The following is a 17,506-nucleotide window of genomic DNA, read 5'->3' as shown; positions in this document are numbered from 1 at the left end:
TTATTTATTTTCATCTGTTCGTTCTGTTTCGTCATCTTTTTAAATTATACAGCCATTAGCAAAAATTCACCGACGCTTCTCTACCGGCTGTGGCAGTGCAAAGCGTTATATATTTGATAGCAATGTGAGGCAGACAACAAAAGAGTATTTAGTGGACTGATACCCTGTCGCTTGGGGAGGAGTGAGAAATTTGGAAGGCAGGACACAATACTGGCAGAGGATTGTCGGTAAATTTTTGCTCTTGGTTGTACCTTTGCTCTTTGTGTCTTGGTTTTGAGCAATTTCTTTTTCAAGCACTGTTTTATGCGTCTTATTATCCAACGACTCTCATCTTTTCTTTGACTTTTTCTCTCTACTATTTTCTTTCTGAATCATGTTTTTTTTTTTTCATTATTACTCATCTATTTTCTTTGTGTCTTATATCTCATTCTTTTTCCTTATCACGCATATGCTTTTTATTGCGCCTTATAATTATGCCATGGTGTTTTCTCTCTTCCTCTAAATCACTGCCTTCACTACTTGAGCCTTTTCTTGACCGCCTGCACCTGGTCGTCCTTCATGTTGCCCCTGTATGCCATGGTGTTCTCAGACTGTCTCTCCTCCAGGTCGGACTGCAGCTCTTGGCGGGAACACTCACTCAGGTCCTTACCCTGCCCGTAGAAGATGTCCTCGCGGTACACCTTGTTCTTCTGTCGGTACGTCCCATGGATCTGTGGGTAAGTAGAAGGAAAACTGTTAATTCAAATAGTTCTGTTCATCCATCATCCACTCCTGTCCTACCTCATCAGAAGCATACAGGGTTACCCTACTCATTGTATACGTTTCAGGCGGGTGACCAGGCCCAGCAAACTCTGACTACCACATCTGGTCAGAAGGCCTGAACTCACTAGACTACTAAGTGACCATTTACTAGTGACCACACAACGTAGCAAATGAGTTTCTAAATTAAAGGAAACCATGTGGCTTGTCACCCTGTGTAAAGTCGCCTGAAGGTAACACTGCATTGAATGAGTGGATGGCAGGATATTAAAAACTCACATCTTGCCATTTAAAGATAAGACTTTATTTAATATATTGGCATCGAAAATTCTAGGAGTGCAAAGAAATGTGACAACTCCACGTTAACTGTTCTACATTTTTGTCTGTCATACTCTTAGTCTAGTGTTAAGTCAGGAGCAATATTTACAAGCGATCTTACCAGAATAATAGTATCGGTGTATCATAATTCATAACTGGCGTGATGTGACATACCCAATATGCACGTGTAGCACCTCTTCAGTGATTATCAGAGGTCCCTAATGTTAATCCTATGCCCAGAGTCAGACGCATTAAAAACAACACACACACACACACACACACACACACACACACACACACACACACACACACACACACACACACACACTCTCTCTCTCTCTCTCTCTCTCTCTCTCTCTCTCTCACCTTGTCCCAGAGCTCGCAGTTGAACCCAAAGTTGACGTGGAAGTACTGATGGTGGTTGTCGTGGAAAATACAATCAGGCTGCCACGGCTGCCACCACTGGGCCTTGAAATTGATGCCGGAGTGGTCGATGATCCCGTGGTAGTAGAGGTACATCAGGATCACCACGAACGTCGCTGAGGAGGGATGCAAGAGTAGTGTGAAGGTGTATGGAAAGAACGGAGAGGTGCAAAAGTAGTGTGAAGATATAAATGGAGAGGTACAAAAGTGAGGTAAAGGTATTTGGAAAGAACTATTAATTTTTAGAAGGATAATTGCGTGGATGGTTGGCAGGAGGGGCAAATAATAGTAATAATAATAATAATAATAATAATAATAATAATAATAATAATGCCTCTTAGCCACCCGAAGGTCATTAACGCTGACTTTTTTCTTAGTCATCCTTTCCCTTTACGACGACCCGCATTAGTCGGTTTACATCCACGTACCCCAGTTAGGTGAACAGACTGAGTCCACCAGTCTGACCTTCATAGAATCATAACCAAGAGAGGGGATAGTATAGGAGAAGAGTCACCATAAGAAATAAAAAAAATATTTGTAATTATATGTAATTCAGGGACAGGTCAACAGGAGGAAGGAATTCTGAGTAAGGGTAAAAACATAACCTATAGCACATTCACTTTAACTTGGCGGAGATTTTTGTCCTCGTGCAGCCTGTTCCTTGTAGCTTAATGGCAGAATAAAACAGTACTACGACCCTCCATCCTTTCCACAGTACATCTTCGTGACTAGCGCCATGTTCTAGTGTTAATTTCAACATTCAACATGGAGAGAGAGCACTTTTACGTCTATAATTCATTCAGTTTAACTTGACGGATTATATCCCGTTGCTCACTGGCAGAAAAAGACAGTGCTACGGCCCAGCATCCTTCCGATAGCATCTTTTCTAGTATTAATTTCATTATGTAGTTCTCCATTCAAGATGGGGAGATGGGAATTTTATGCCGCGAAAAAGTGTAAGGAGTAAAATAAACAGAGAATGGTATACTTAACGCAGAACATATTAATGCAAGGACGTTATACTCACTCCAATGGACGGGGAAGAGGAACATTGGGCTGATAAGAACGGCCTGCATGTGGACGAACTCAAGCGGGTGGATGGCGGTAACACTGAAGGCCGTGGGCTGCTTGTACTTGTGGTGGAGCTTGTGGAAGTGCTTGTACAGGGACGGAAGATGGTACATGCGGTGGTGCCAGTACGTTAGGTAGTCCTGGAATGGTAGGTGGTAGGTTAGGTAGGCCTGAAATGGTAGGTGGTAGGTTAGATAGTCCTGCAAGGGTCAGTAGGAGCTTGAACCATTATTGTTGCTATTCCATAGAACTGCTGTGGTACTTGATGCTATTTGGAACTGTTCTCTTCATTCTCTGTTTCCCTCTGCCTATGATCTCCAGTCTTTTAAATGCAATGTGTCTAGACATCTCTGCATTGAAATAATAATACAGAAGAGATACTACGAAGTCCCCTAGGTTACAGACTCTACTCCCAAATCTCACTTACCTGCCAGATAAAGACGACGGGCCATGAGAGGATGTACCAGAGCCATCCATAGTCACTGATGTTATAGTAGATGGTGGTCCAGCCGCCGTTCATTATGTAGCACGAGATGATGGCCGATAGGGTGGAGCCGATCAGCAGGGAGAACGAGCCTAAAAGTATCTCGTGACGCTCCAAGTCCGGAGACATGAATTTATTAGGCTGGCACTTCCATTCCTCTGACCTGTCCCTTTGGCGCACGTAGTAGTACCACTGCGCGAGAGAAAAATGCAAACTAATAATTCAGACTTCCAGAATAAGGCTAAAAGTATTTCATGAAACGAACGCTTCAAATCTAGGAACATGAATTTACTGTGCTCACTTTCACTCCTCTGACCTATTCTTGTTATGATGTGGAAAAGGGACATACCCCCCACCCTCAACCCCGGGAACACTGGAACCTTTGTGGAATCATGTAGTAGATAAAAAATATTGTTTATTGCGCTTGTTCGTACCGTATATGCTCAATCATCTAGCTTATTTTTGTGTCACAGCGGAGATCTGTATAAAAGTGAAGATGTACCGGTATATGGTGATGTAGGTAAGAGAGACTGTGATACTGGTAATGATCGTTGCTGTATTAAACAGTGAGAAGATATAAGTGTGATTTTTCCTCTGCAGCTTCCATCCCTATTTGACAAGATGCAGGTAATTCCACTTCTCTTGTCTAAACCTTCCGAAGTCCTCTGTCCCATGAAACTGTAGTTGTGGGAGTGGGGATAATTATAGATTATTCACTTTATCTTGGTGGAGATTTTCGTCCTTTTTTGGGCTTATTTCCCGCAGCTCAGTGTCAGAATAAAACATTACACTCCTACATACTATCCGGAGTACTTCTTCGTGATTAGCACCATGTTCTAGTACTAATCCTCTGTGACATCATAGCACTGAAGATGAAGGAGACTATTTTACCCCTGGTTAAAGTGATCAGAGTATAGGTAGTAACTCGAGACAGTTCTATCATAGTATGCTGAAGTGTAGGTCTGTGCACTCTTAATCTTGTCATCAAGCCTGGCCCCTTTTGAGGTGAATTATCTTTTGATATTCTGTAAATTAAACCTGTCAACACGGTCATTTGTCTTTTTGTACCTACACGATTTTATTCTCCCTAGCAGAGACCCATGTGGCAGGAGTCAATGTACGTAACTTGCGGAAAATACGTAATGCAACAAAGACGGGATGTTCATGTATTCAGCTCAGCTGTACGTAACTTGTGGAAAATACATAATGCGACGAAGACAGGATGTTGTTGTACTCAGGCTAAATGTACAGCTAGACATTAAAGCACGTTCGCCTCCCCTTCCCTTTCTCACTGTTTAATTCATGGATGCTTAAAAGAGACGAGACTTTGTGGGCAAAGGTGCATAATATCACCCATGGAGGAATTATTACTATACACCTCAGTTCATAGTCTCATGTTCAAGTGTCCGTTAATCTAAGGTTGAAATTGAGGCAAGGAGACAATTGGATTTTAGTATTTGACTGTACCCATAATTTTGGGGCTTGGGTGGTGGTAACCGTAGTAATGGAAACCATTTAGAAAGGGCAGACTGAGATAACATTTTAACGTTTCGTGTGTGTGTGTCGGGGGGGGGGGGAGATAAGCACGAACTACTTAACATTCTTGCTCGGTATTGCGTCACTTTATCACAGTATGTAAACAGGCATAACTCGGATTTAATTGATTACTGTGAATGTATTATAAAAATAAACTACGAGTGGTACGGTGAACCAGTATCGTTAACTCTGTCCTTATTTAACAGTGCTGTGAGTAACTCGAATGGAATAATTAAACTTACTTATGGATTTTTTTTTTTTTTTTTGGGGGGGGGAGATAAAACAGTTTCGGCCTGACTTGGACCCTCTTCCCTCCCTCTCTCTTCTTCTCACTCATCTCTACTTCCCTCTCTCTCTTTCTCTCCTCACACCCCCCTACTTCCCCCCGTGTCTCCCCTCACTTCTCCCTACTTCCCTCCTCTCCTCTCCTCTCCTCTCCTCTACACTACATCTCATAATATGTTCCATTTCCATTTATTCCACTCAGTATAGGCAATAATGTACAATAATTCTTCTCTCTCTAACTCTAACACAGCGATTCCTGAACTTTTTTACTTCGTGTGCCGGTTAATATTATCGTCGGTAATTGTTACCATTGTATTTCAGGTTATGTAAAAGACTGTGATAATGTAATAATTATTCCCATGAACTGATTAGAGTAACTTGATTAGGTCTGCCTAGCACCCTGACTTTAGTTTTTACCCTCTCGTCATTATTATTATTTTTATTATTATTATTATTATGGTGGTAGGTGGTGGCAACCATCATTCACTCTCTTGATGTAGTGTTGCCTACTTCTTCCTTCACCTTTATCAATATTTTTCTGTGTCTACCTTCCACTCTTCCTCTTTCTCCCTTCTTTCCTGTCACATTTTATTAATATTCTTTCCTTTTCAGGTGGCATTACATTGAGTGACAAGCCTAATGGTTTCTTGTATGTAAGAAATCATTTACAGCGCTGGGTGATAACCATATAAGCAACTTATAGGTTATGTGCTCCCTACGTGTCAACAAGTGGGTTGGCGAAGGGTTAGAGCCCCTCTTCATAAAACGGCCACCCAGTACGGGATTATGGCGTCTGGCAATAAACAGATAGATAGATAGATTATTATTATCAGTAGCAGTAGTAATAGTAGTAGTGATAGTAGTGGAAGTAACAGTAACAGAAATGAAACAAACAGTGAGAGGATCGTGGATAAACATAGGTCAGTATATAACTCACATGCAGAAATCCACCAATGCCAAGGTATGCCACGTAGGACACCGTTATCGCAGCCACCCAGTAAAATCCCAGTCCCTCTAACCGGTATTCAGCCAGGTCGATCCCCAGTACACCCACGCTCCTGTTACTGTACTGGGAGGGACTGGGGGCCGTACTGAGGGGGGAGGGGGTGCTGGTGGCGTTGGAGACTTCATCGTTCTGGAATGCCTTGAGAAAATGGACCAGGATGTGTAGCCATTCTCCTGTGGACCGGACCAGAGAGAGGGTGTTGGTTAGGTGAGGCTAGGTTCACTGGGGTTAGGGTGGGTTAGGAGAGGTAGGATTAGGTTCATTGGGGTTAGCATGGGTTAGGAGACGTTAGGTTAGACTTGATTAGGTTAGGCTAGGGGAGGTTAGGTGAGATTAACTTATATCAGGTTAGGCTGGGTTCAGTAGGGTTGGAATATGACATACTGTAGATCTCTCTCTCTCTCTCTCTCTCTCTCTCACACACACACACACACACACACACACACACACACACACACACACACACACACACACACACACACACACACACACACACACACACACACACACACACACACACACACACACACACACACACACACACACACCAAAAGGGTCCTTCGGTTTCGGAAATGCACATGACTGGTAATTCCACACACCTCCATCTACACGTCATTCAGAACGTGACCAGACGCATGCGGTTACTCACTTTGTTGAACCAAGGGCAAGACACAAAGCTGTTGTTCTTGTAATTTCACTTATCATGCTGGAAATTAACTCTCACCATCACGTCACGTCTTTTGTTTGCTAGGTCCATATTTCCATCCCTTTTTAGCTTATTCCACATAGCTCTGAGGCAGACAAAGGCGATTCTGCGTATCTGCATCCTTGCCATAGCACTTATTCGTGACTTGCATCACATGCAAGTGCTGATACACCGGTATAGCTTGGCATTCAAGATGGAGAGATAGCAGTTTGGGGCCAAGTTAGGGTAAAACGAGTACAAGCCTAAACTTCCTAACTTCCATTTCTCCACTTTGCTGAGTTGGAACGAGATAAGCACCAGAATATGGTACTAATCACGAAGAAGTGATATGGAAAGGATGTAGAGCTGTAATACTTTCTTTTTTATTTATTTATTTATGTGTTTGTTTTGTAAAAGGGCTACGTAAATAAGCTGGAGGACAAAAATCTCCCGCCAGTTTAAATGAATCAACTAAAGTTTCTATTTTTTCAGCAACACACAAGCAATTTAAATCACCATAGAATGCATTATACTAGCCTAAGAGTGTCAATATTATCCCCATTAAGCAGTTTCGTCGGCATATCAGAGTCAGTCACAGATAAGTAAGTGGAATAAATAGGAAATGAGTACAGGGTGATGAGGAGGATCCGTGACGATGATGAAGACTCCAAAAAACAATATTCGCGTTAATAGTGAGAAAAATGTGTGCTTGAGGTAGCGCATTTTTTCTCCCCCTTTTTTTAGCGGCTGTGTCTGATGGGCACAATGGACGGGAGATAGAGAAACAATGGAGGGAGCTGTGACTCCTTGTCCTTCTCCCTCCTTCCACGTAGAACCTCTCTCTCTCTCTCTCTCTCTCTCTCTCTCTCTCTCTCTCCATAGTATCCCAACACAACCAACAAAATTACGAAATTCTAGATTTTTATGTACTTTCACATTTTAGAGTTTCCGAGATGATTTGTATCATCATCATCATCATTATCATCATCATCATCATCAATATCACAGGGTCAGTTGACCTATTGCCCTTTACTCACACACACACACACACACACACACACACACACACACACACACACACACACACACACACAAATATATGTGAGTATATATATATATATATATATATATATATATATATATATATATATATATATATATATGCACATACACTTGAGCTCCTTTGTCTTGTATCACCGTCCGTCCTTGCCACCACTTTGACCCTCACCTTGACCCTTAGCCCACCACCACCACCCCATTTTCAGCATGGGTACGGTACTCTATATCTAGAAAGAGTGGCCGCCTTTTTATTTTTTATCAGATTATCTGCTATCGTCGTGTTTGTTTGTTAGGCCAAGCTCGCTTATCAGTGCACTCGAGACGGTGGAATTTCCCAGCATGTGTAACGTCAGACATCGTATTTATGAAGAGCGTGAATAGGGCCAGGATTAACAAACAGATTTATGATTAAGTCCCTGTCCTAACTATAAGCAGTTTGTTTTCATGTGACGGAACTGGGCCACTCCAGCAACTTAGATGCTAAATTGTGGTTGCGTGAAAATCTATAGACCATAGTTATGTGGTAGGAATGAATCTCCGTGGTTACTAGTGAAATTTAACCTCCAATCTGACTGCTTTTGTCCGTGAGCTAAGCTAAACTTCAGCCTGCAGTCCACTGGGTTCATAATCTGATGAACTTGGGGCCACAGCAACAACAACAAAATAACAAAACAACGAGCCAAAGTAAAATTTTAAACAAAGGGTCTTCTACATAACCCCTTCAGCCCCTCGGCGTCTGTTTCGTTAAGTGCTTGCCATCTCTGACGATTTTATTTAGTGTAGGATATACTCGGACTTTATTCAGTGTAGAATATACTCGGAATTTATTCAGTGTAAGATATTCAGTGTTGGATATACTCGGAATTTATTCAGTGTAGGATATACTCGGAATTTATTCAATGTAGGATATACTCGGAATTTATTCAGTTTAGGATATACTCAAAATTTACCCAGTTTAGGATATAGGCTACTCTGAACTGGAGGGGTTAGATTTGGCCTTGAGTAAACCCCTTCACAACGAGAAACATTTTCTAAGGTGAATAAAATCGTCTGATAACAGCAAGAATAAACTCTACTCCATTCATTTTAATTTGGCTTAGGGTTGTCATGTCTCTATCTTGAATGCTGAGTTGCAACATTAGATTAACGTTAGAACATGGTATTAGTCACGAAGAAGAGTTATGGAATGGATGTAGAGCCTGAGTAATGTAGTGAACTAAGATGTAGGAGGACGAAAATCTGGGCCAAGTATACGCGAAAGGAGTATATATAGGAAGTCTTACGGGATTCAAGTTTAGGCGGGAAATTAATCCCCTCAGTCAGATGTCGCATTTTTCATTTAATTCTTGCCACCTCTATATGGTTTTATTCATGGTAGGAAAGGCCTGGTGTAGTGAAGGGGTTAATGAAGGCTGTATCTAACCCATCCAGTTCGATAAGTCTCCTCTAGATCAAATATTACAAACTAGATTAAAAATAGAGTAAAACAGAAAAATCATGAATAAAAATAAATACTGGTACTTTATGAAGCGGTTGATGTTTATATTCCCGCCTTATCACTGACACTTCGCTTTAAGTTTCCTTTGTGTTCTCGTAATTCTCTGTATCTTTTTCTAATATTATCAACACTCAAGTTTCTCTGACTGATAAAACCATGTGAGATTGCTTGGAATAAATTATTAGATTTGTCCCGACCGTGAGAGGGTTATGGTACTCCTTTCGACCTAATTTGGACCTGATTTTCGTCCTTTTGTAGCTTGTTTCATTTACGACAAGGACAGAAGAAGACAAAAATGCGGCTGTATGATCTTTCCACGGCACTTCTTCGTGGCTAGCAACATAATCTGTGCTAACCTATTGTTACAGCACAGCATTCAAGAAGCAGAGATGGCAATTTCAGGCCAAGTTAGAGTAAAAAAGGTGCAGTATCATATCGTTTGCAATCTGTCACCAGCCAGTATTAACACTTAACAGAAATTTAATACTAGAGATCCCGTGAATATGAAAAATCTAATATTACCATACGCGTTTTATTCTAGCTTGGCCAAAAATTGCCACCTCTTCATCTTGAATGCTGAATTGTTGCAAGAAATTAACAGTGGCCTAAAATTGCCACCTCTCCATCTTGAAAGCTGAACTGAGCAAGAAATTAACAAATGAATATGCTGCTAACCACAATGAAGTGCTATGGGAAGGATGCAGAGCCATGGTGTTATCTTTTTTTGCCACTATGCTACGACAGAACGAAAACCTGGGTCAGGCTAATGTAAAAAGAGTACATTATTAACACTCAGGCTCCTATATCTCACTCGTAGCTGAAATAAATGAATAAATAAATAAATAAACCATGTGGCGGGACGTGGTGTAAGATGCCAGAACTGCTCCCAGTGAACTTCAGGCTGACATTACTCAACTAAACCTCACACATCTCACCTAATCTTATCTCTGTGTTGCTTGTGTGCTTAGGAGTAGAGCCAGACGGAGGACGTATTGATAAACTCTCCCATGCAGAAGTAAAGAGACCAGGACTGTATGTATAAACTCTCCCCAGCTTAAATAGCGTGTTGGAGCACTTACATAGAGACTAAGCCCGTATTTATAAACTTTCCCAAGCTTAGGCAGCGGTTAGGATTGTTTGTATAAATATCAAACCCGCATTTATAAAGTATCCCAAACTTAAGTAGCGTTTGGATTGCTTATATAGAGACCAGGACCGTATGTATAAACTTTCCCAAGCCTCCTGTATGTTGTGTAAAAATGACTTGTATATGCGTTCATCCTTACTCATAAAGCTACCAAACTCTTCGTAGTCTAATCAGAGCGAATATCAGGATGACATAATGAGGGGAACCAAACGATCTGTGATGATTCTATTGTTAACTGCAACCCCAGGCTCATCTAAATATAATCCCAGTGGACTACAGGTCAGAGCTGCCCTTCTGCCATCCACCATCCTTCTGTCCGGGAATAGGGTGGAGAATGAGGGACCTTTCTTTAGCCGATCGCCTCTGGGTCATATCGATGCCACCACCTGAAGGCGTCTTTCTCCATCAAGCATTAACTAAACTAACACGGCATTGTAGTGACAGTGACGAGAGAGAGAGAGAGAGAGAGAGAGAGAGAGAGAGAGAGAGGGGAGGGGGGTGTTCTCGGAGATAACAAGTTTACTTTCTTGTGAGTGAGTGCGTAGCTAAGTGACGTCATGACTGACAAAGGCCTCAGGAAAACAGATATAGTGAAAGGATGCTGGGGAGATAGGTAGGCAGGGCACTGATAGTGGTGATGGGGGTAGTAGTAGTAGTACCAGTAGTAGTAGTAGTAGTAGTGGTAGTAGTAGTAGTAGTAGTAGTAGTAGTAGTAGTAGTAGTAGCACAAGCAGCAGCAGTAGTAGTAGTAGTAATAATAGTAGTAGTAATAGTTGTTGTTGTTGTTGTTGTTGTTGTTGTTGTTGTTGTTGTCCGTCTGATCGAGGAGACCCAACAACCACAGGCAAGCAGCTTCCCCCGTGTGAAGTTGCCCGATTGCATCCCTACATCATTGATGCTGAGTCTACATATTAGTGTGGCAGGTGCTGGGCAGTGCTCCATTATATGTGTTATATTGTGTGGGTCAAGTCTGTAAGCCGGGAACGTGTCATCTGTGATTCCACCCAACCCAGTTCCAAGGTGGTAGCTGAGGAGAGCTGGGTGATGTACCGCTCTAAGCCTAGCTAAACGAACTCGATCATCTCTTTTTCAAGACACATCTGATGGGTGGATATTAAGAGGGAGGGCTTGTAGTATGGTGTTATGATCGACGTGTTTTATTGCCTTGCACGCGAAGTGAGTTCGTAGGTGTATTTCCCTGCTAGCAGAAGGTGAGATATTTCTGTAGAGGGTTTGATAATGTTTGTGTGGTGATAGTTTTATGTACTTAGGTGTGTTGCGTGTGTCTGTCATGCAGTGACAGGCGTGCTGTGTACTAGAACAGGTAGTTGCACAGAATCGTGTGCCCCTCGTATCAAGGTAGTCTCTGACAGGGAGAACTTTAGTTTCAGAGTGTAATTGAGCTGTGAGAGTGGTTTTAGTAAAGCCGGTGGTGATGCATAGGGCATTGTTCTGTATGGTTTGCAAGGTGTTGTAGTGGGTAGTAGAGAGGATGGGAGCCCATGACGAGGAGCTGGTTTCCGTTCTGTGTACCATTTTTGCACTTTCCCTTACTCAGGGAAGTCTAGGTTAGGTCTGTGTTCTCAATATCAGGATATGTTAGTATGTTAGTCAGTGAGGTTAACCTGTTAGTCTAAGTTAGGTTAGGAGAAGGTAGAGAGAGAGAAAAAAAATGGAAGAGTAATTGAACATCCTGAGAAAATCAAAGTTAACGCATAGTGCAAAAATGATATACAGAACGGCGATTTACTGAGGAGGTTGAGGAGACGGAGTCATAGGACATCACTGACATGATGTATTGCTTGTAAAGTAAGGAGAATTTTCTTTTTGTTTCCCAGAGTCTGTCCATGTATTTATCCTGAGTGTACTGAGGATTGTGGTAGTAGTAATAATAGCAGTAGTAGTAGTAGTAGTGGTGGTGGTGTGGTGGTTGTGGTGGTGGTGATAGTAGTAGTGATGGTGGTAGTGACTGGTGGTTGTGGTTGTCGTGGTAGTAGTAGTAGTAGTTGTTATTGTTGCCGTGGGCGTTGCTGAAGCTTATAATGGAAGTAACCAGTTGTGTTCCGGACAGGCGCAAGCTAGTTATTTATATATGTGATAAATAGATATGTTAAATGATGAAAAAGAGAAATAATGCCGCTCCTAACGCTCAGGCAGAGAGAAAGAGAGAGAGAGAGTGATACAGTACTTGACGCGCGTGTACTAAAAGAGTGGTGAGGGTTGTATATCATGTAAAAGGTTGCCATGGTAGTAGGTTGGTCTCCTGCCCATAATACATCTGGACAAATAGCCAAAAGCCTGGGGTCCAAACGCCTTGTAGAGGATAACAGAGACTGACGAGGCGAGTGTGTGTGAGTGGGGTGACGGGGAGGAGCGGGAGAGGGAGACCGAGGATGAGATGGAGGGATGAAGTGGAGAGGTATATGAGGGAGGGTGTGTGTGAGCTGGGGGGGGGGGAAGCGAAATGGCGGGGGACGGGGCGACATGGAGGAGATTTGTTTGTGGCTTTTCCTTTTAGGATTGAGACGTCTGGGTATTGACAGATAGGTAGACGCTTAACATGTCCCCTTTTTTGTTGTTTGTGAAGCCCACATCACAGAAAAACTGCCAAGTAAAGATTGATTGCCCCCTGCACGGTCCATTTCCCAGTTTGCCCAATACACAGGCCCAGTTGTGTTGTAAAAAGTTGTGATATTTTGGAGAACATCAATGTTAAATTGCATAACAAGGACTTACTTTTTTTTTTTTTTATCTCTACCCTTTTGGAATATGCTGGGTGACCCGATGTTACCAGGAGCGTTCGGCCTCCACCTTCCCTAATCTGATAAGATAAAGTTTCTTCACCATCAGCATTCATTATCAATATCTCGTCTGACATAATTCTCTTAATGCTTGGATACACACTGGATTTATGCAACTCTGCCGTTATCTTGCATACAGTTACTTTAATTATTCATTTATATTTTGATCTTTTTTTTTCATTACACATATTACCTGTTCGAAGTATGTGAGAACTGCATACGTTTACTTTTTTCGTTGTTGCTGTTCTTCTTGAAGCACAATAGAGCAACCTCCAGTTTTAGAGTGTATGCTACATAATAACGCCTTAATCATGTTAACTAACATGTCCTTATCAAATATACCGTATATATATATATATATATATATATATATATATATATATATATATATATATATATATATATATATATATATATATATATTATATGCAGATGTATATGTGTATGTATGTATACTGCCACAACTGTTGCAGTTGTAAAGATGCAATCGTATTTCGAGTGTTAGTGACTTCCTTGTAAGATCTGACTTTTAACAAATAATTATCACTATTATTGCTCACTTAAAAGCCGCCTTTGGCGGCTTGCGCTCTATGACAAAAGGCCAGAAATGAGTCATAAATTGGGAACCGGTGGCCCGATTGGACTGGAAATTTTTTTATTGTACTTTCTCTAGCAAAAATTACGTTGCGGTGCGCCATTTTTGCTGTTACGGTAACAAACAAACCAACAGACATACAGAAATCAGACCGTTATAATATAGATTATTATTATTATTATTATTATTATTGTTGTTGTTATTATTATCGACCTGAGTAGCCTAATGTAATCATTGTTTGCTAGGTACTCTTCTGTTGGGCTGAAGGCAAGTTTTATCAATTGTGTTTATCTTACAGGGTCTGGGCCATTAAGACTTCAAGCCCTGTCATTATCAGATGTGTGATAGAGCTGGATTCTTTCATCTCAGGATAAATATATTCCAGTGGATAAATGTATAAATGGATATACAGTTATTTCAATTTTCTTTGCATGATATAAAGTTTTTGTAATCAGGATACATATACAGTACAGTACATTATCATCTATATGGCATGTGCAGTATCTGAAACAAGGGTAGCATTTGCCTTAGATTTTTGGTTAGTTTCTGTTGACTGCTTGATTGATTGATTAATTGATTGATTGGCTGATTGTGATCCATCCACATAATGAAGGGGACTGATAAAAACTGTATCGGAGCCGTCCAGTTCGACAAGTCTCTCCTAAACTAACTAAAATCATCTGAAGGTGAGAATAATAAAATGTATAGTTTGTTATCTGGGTGACGTGATAAACAGTGACGCACATCCGGAGACAAACTTTCAGCCAAAGATCACGGGAGTGTGTGTGTGTGTGTGTGTGTGTGTGTGTGTGTGTGTGTGTGTGTGTGTGTGTGTGTGTGTGTGTGTGTGTGTGTGTGTGTGTGTGTGTGTGTGTGTGTGTAAAAGTAATTGTATTTGTAGTTGTAGTAGTGGCAGTAGTAGTAGTAGTAGTTGTTGTTGTTGTTGTTGTTGTTGTTGTTGTAGCCCCGCATTAACTTCTTGCAGTCCACCATCCACCTTTCTGGGAGTATGAATAAGAAAAGCTTAAACAGACGAAGAAAACGTCATATTTAATTTATTTTAGCTGCTACCAGACAGTTTAATTCAGCTTAGGAAAGATGTCTAGTTAAGAAAGGAGAGGGTGGTTTGTGACAGCTTGGAGAAAAATGCCCAATGCAAAGAAAAGAAAAGAAAAAAAAAAGAATTCAGGGCCGGTACTAGTATAAAAGAACATCATAAATATCAAGCTTAATCCCATGGCCCTTTCTCTGCCTTTGGTGTTTCCTTCCGCAAATTCCAAGTACAGGAGTTACCGAATGCTGTATATAACCATTCCAGTTTGAAATATCTATCGTAAGGTGAATAAAGTCGTCTGGAGAAAGCAAAAATGAAATAGAAAATATGTCATCTGACTGACGGAGTTAAAGTTTGTTCCACAAGCCGTTATTAAGCGCTGTAGGTACTAGGAACGAAAATGGACGTTTTCGTATTGACATAAGTTCTAGGTAAGGAAATTGTGCGTGGTTGAAGAAACAGTAATCTTTTCAGACTAAAACTGGTTTATTTTTGACGGAACAAAATTTGTGCCTGCATGGAGAATTTATATAGTATAATAATTCACAGTATCTGTCAGTATATTTATTTGTCCGAAATGCACGACATCAGTTTTCAAGCTATTTTGGTGAATATTTGGGTAATTGACATAGTCCAGAGGAAGGCCACTAGCACCAAATGGATAGCGTGTGGGGTTTGGGCGAGATGCTTCTCCAAACCTCGTTTTCATAACAAAACAAAGATTTACGTGGCTATAGATACTCGCAAGTGCGAAAATAATCTACAGGTACCACCGACACTACGTATGGGGTTAGAGGTTCCTTCAGTCCCAACCCGGTAAGAAAATATCCGGTGTCCAAGATAAAGCAATAAGATAAATGAAGTCTCAGAATGCACAGTAAGGCTGGCTGGTCAGGAAATGGAGAATATGGGCGCATTCAAGCTTTTAGGCAATGTGATGAGTAAGTATGGAAATTTAGAGGATTAAGTGCAGGAAAGCGTACAGCAGGGAAGAAAAATTGCTGGTTCACTGAAAGCAGTCATATGGAATAGGGAAGTACGTATGGAAGTAAAAAAAAAAAAAAAAGTAGCTGCATAACAGTATTGTGATCCCCACCCTAACTTACGGAAGTGGAGCTTGGATCTTGCTGGAAGTACACAAGTCAAGAGTGTGAGCAGTAGAAATGCGTTATTTGAAAGGAATCTGTGGACTAACATGGAGAGGCAGACAGACAAAACGATGTGGTGTTGTACAGAAAAAACACCAAGTGCAGAACAGGATCCCAGTTTATTCAACGTATCGCTAATGCTGGCTGCTTTAGGAATAACATCACTGCACGTTGTGGTGGTGATGTGGATGTTGCTGACGGCATTAAGTGAAATACTCTGAGATGGTCTGGCCATGTGGAAAGAATGGAGAATGAGAGACTGGCCTGAAGATTGTATGTGACTGAGGAGGATGGGAAGGGGAAAACCTAAATTGAGATCGATGGATGGAGTGGAGAGCTATGTGAGAGAGGGTGTGAACTGGAGATAGAACAGCCATATGACAGAGGATAGGGCGACATGGAGGCGACTAGTTTGTAATCACCCTTTGTGGGATTAAGGTGTCTGGCTATAGACAGATATACTTATTGGCTTGATTAAGCCGTAAGCACCACAGGAATTTCACTTGGGGGTTGGGGAGGGGGCTTAACTCCCATCTCCACCCTCATAATATCCACTGTTTTCAAGATAATGGAATGAGATATCTTGTACATTTACATTGTGGACCATGTAAATCATCGACATGGCCCAAGAGGAAGGAGGCGTGGATGCTGGTGGAGGAGGTACAGGCCCCGACACGAACTCCAGAAGAAAATATCCGTAGCTGGGCCATCATGTCAATGCCGGGGAACAGTGCTAGTAAAATATAATACGTGGTGAAGTGGTTAAGATTTCCAACCAAAGAAAATTTGTGGTATATAATCTGTATTCTGCGTGGCACAGGAGACTTCACAGAACATTTTTCTCAGCGATTTATTATGTTTATTACACTCCAGTTTTCTCATTTATGTTATATGTATATTTGCAGTATCGTCATAGTCTGCATCAGTAAGGTGTGCGTATAAGAGAATGAAAAAGATGTACCAGGCAAAACAAATCGCTGAGAAAGAGGCACTGCGAATTCTCCAAAGCTACCATATATACAGTGCTTTGCCTTACCTCTGATGGTGGATCCCAAAATGAAGACAGCCACACTAGCAATGAAGGAGCCTATGAAATTCGGCAGTCGGTTCCAATACTTTTCCAGAGTGCCGCTGTACTTCTCCGTCCACGTAACCGCCATCGGATCGCCTTTGATCATTGACTTTCCATTGGTTTCCTTCATAGTGCCTTCTTTAGCCTTCATGTTTGTGGGTAATATTCTCGCTTAAGGTGTGTTTGTTCGTATATTTTCCGCTTTGAGGTGTGTTGTTATTGAGGTTGGCTATGGTGGTAATATTTTGGCTTGAGGAGAATTGTGAAAACTCAGGACTGAATTGAACTGAACTGAATTTTTAATGTTTGATGGTTAATACTCAGGCCTGAGGTGTTATTCTTGTATGGTGATAGTATTTTAGCCTGAGGAGCATTTGTTGTTGGTAATATTATGGCTTGAGGTGAGTTTGTTGATAGTAATTTGGCTTCACCCTCTTTGTACTTTCTCTTCTCCTTTTTCTAGGTCCTACCTCAACTCATCTTTAGGTGTGAGAGTCAAGGTGATGTTTTTGTTGTTGAGAGTGGCAAGAGAGTGGACCCGTTCTCTCTCAGTGCTGGAGAGCGA

General features: G+C 41.4%; 1 protein-coding gene across 1 annotated transcript; it reads right to left on the bottom strand.

Moving 5' to 3' along the window:
• Positions 1 to 489: 489 nt before the first annotated feature.
• On the bottom strand, positions 490 to 17,092 carry LOC145410411 (uncharacterized). The gene is made up of 6 exons (XM_080280563.1): positions 16,906 to 17,092; positions 5,814 to 6,055; positions 2,999 to 3,247; positions 2,528 to 2,711; positions 1,444 to 1,616; positions 490 to 710 (listed from the first exon to the last, which is right to left on the bottom strand). The coding sequence occupies exons 1-6, from the start codon at positions 17,090 to 17,092 to the stop codon at positions 516 to 518; spliced, it is 1,230 nt and encodes a 409-aa protein (XP_080136689.1). The 3' UTR covers positions 490 to 515.
• Between the last annotated feature and the right edge of the window lie 414 nt (positions 17,093 to 17,506).

This window comes from Coenobita brevimanus, chromosome 85, assembly GCF_032717465.1.
Source record: "Coenobita brevimanus isolate Jiangsu-jjx chromosome 85, ASM3271746v2, whole genome shotgun sequence".
In the NCBI taxonomy this organism is placed as follows: domain Eukaryota; kingdom Metazoa; phylum Arthropoda; class Malacostraca; order Decapoda; family Coenobitidae; genus Coenobita; species Coenobita brevimanus.
The sequence above is the reverse complement of the archived record's forward strand: the minus strand, read 5'-3'. Positions and strand labels throughout refer to the sequence as shown.

Bases quoted from the DNA above. Each gene is read 5' to 3' on its own strand.
- LOC145410411 (XM_080280563.1), bottom strand. From the start codon at position 17,092: ATGAAGGCTAAAGAAGGCACTATGAAGGAAACCAATGGAAAGTCAATG. The intron at 1,617-2,527 runs GTGAGTATAACG...ATCCCTCCTCAG, and splicing joins CCTCTTCCCCGTCCATTGGA to CGACGTTCGTGGTGATCCTG. The intron at 711-1,443 runs GTGAGAGAGAGA...ACTTACCCACAG, and splicing joins ACTGCGAGCTCTGGGACAAG to ATCCATGGGACGTACCGACA.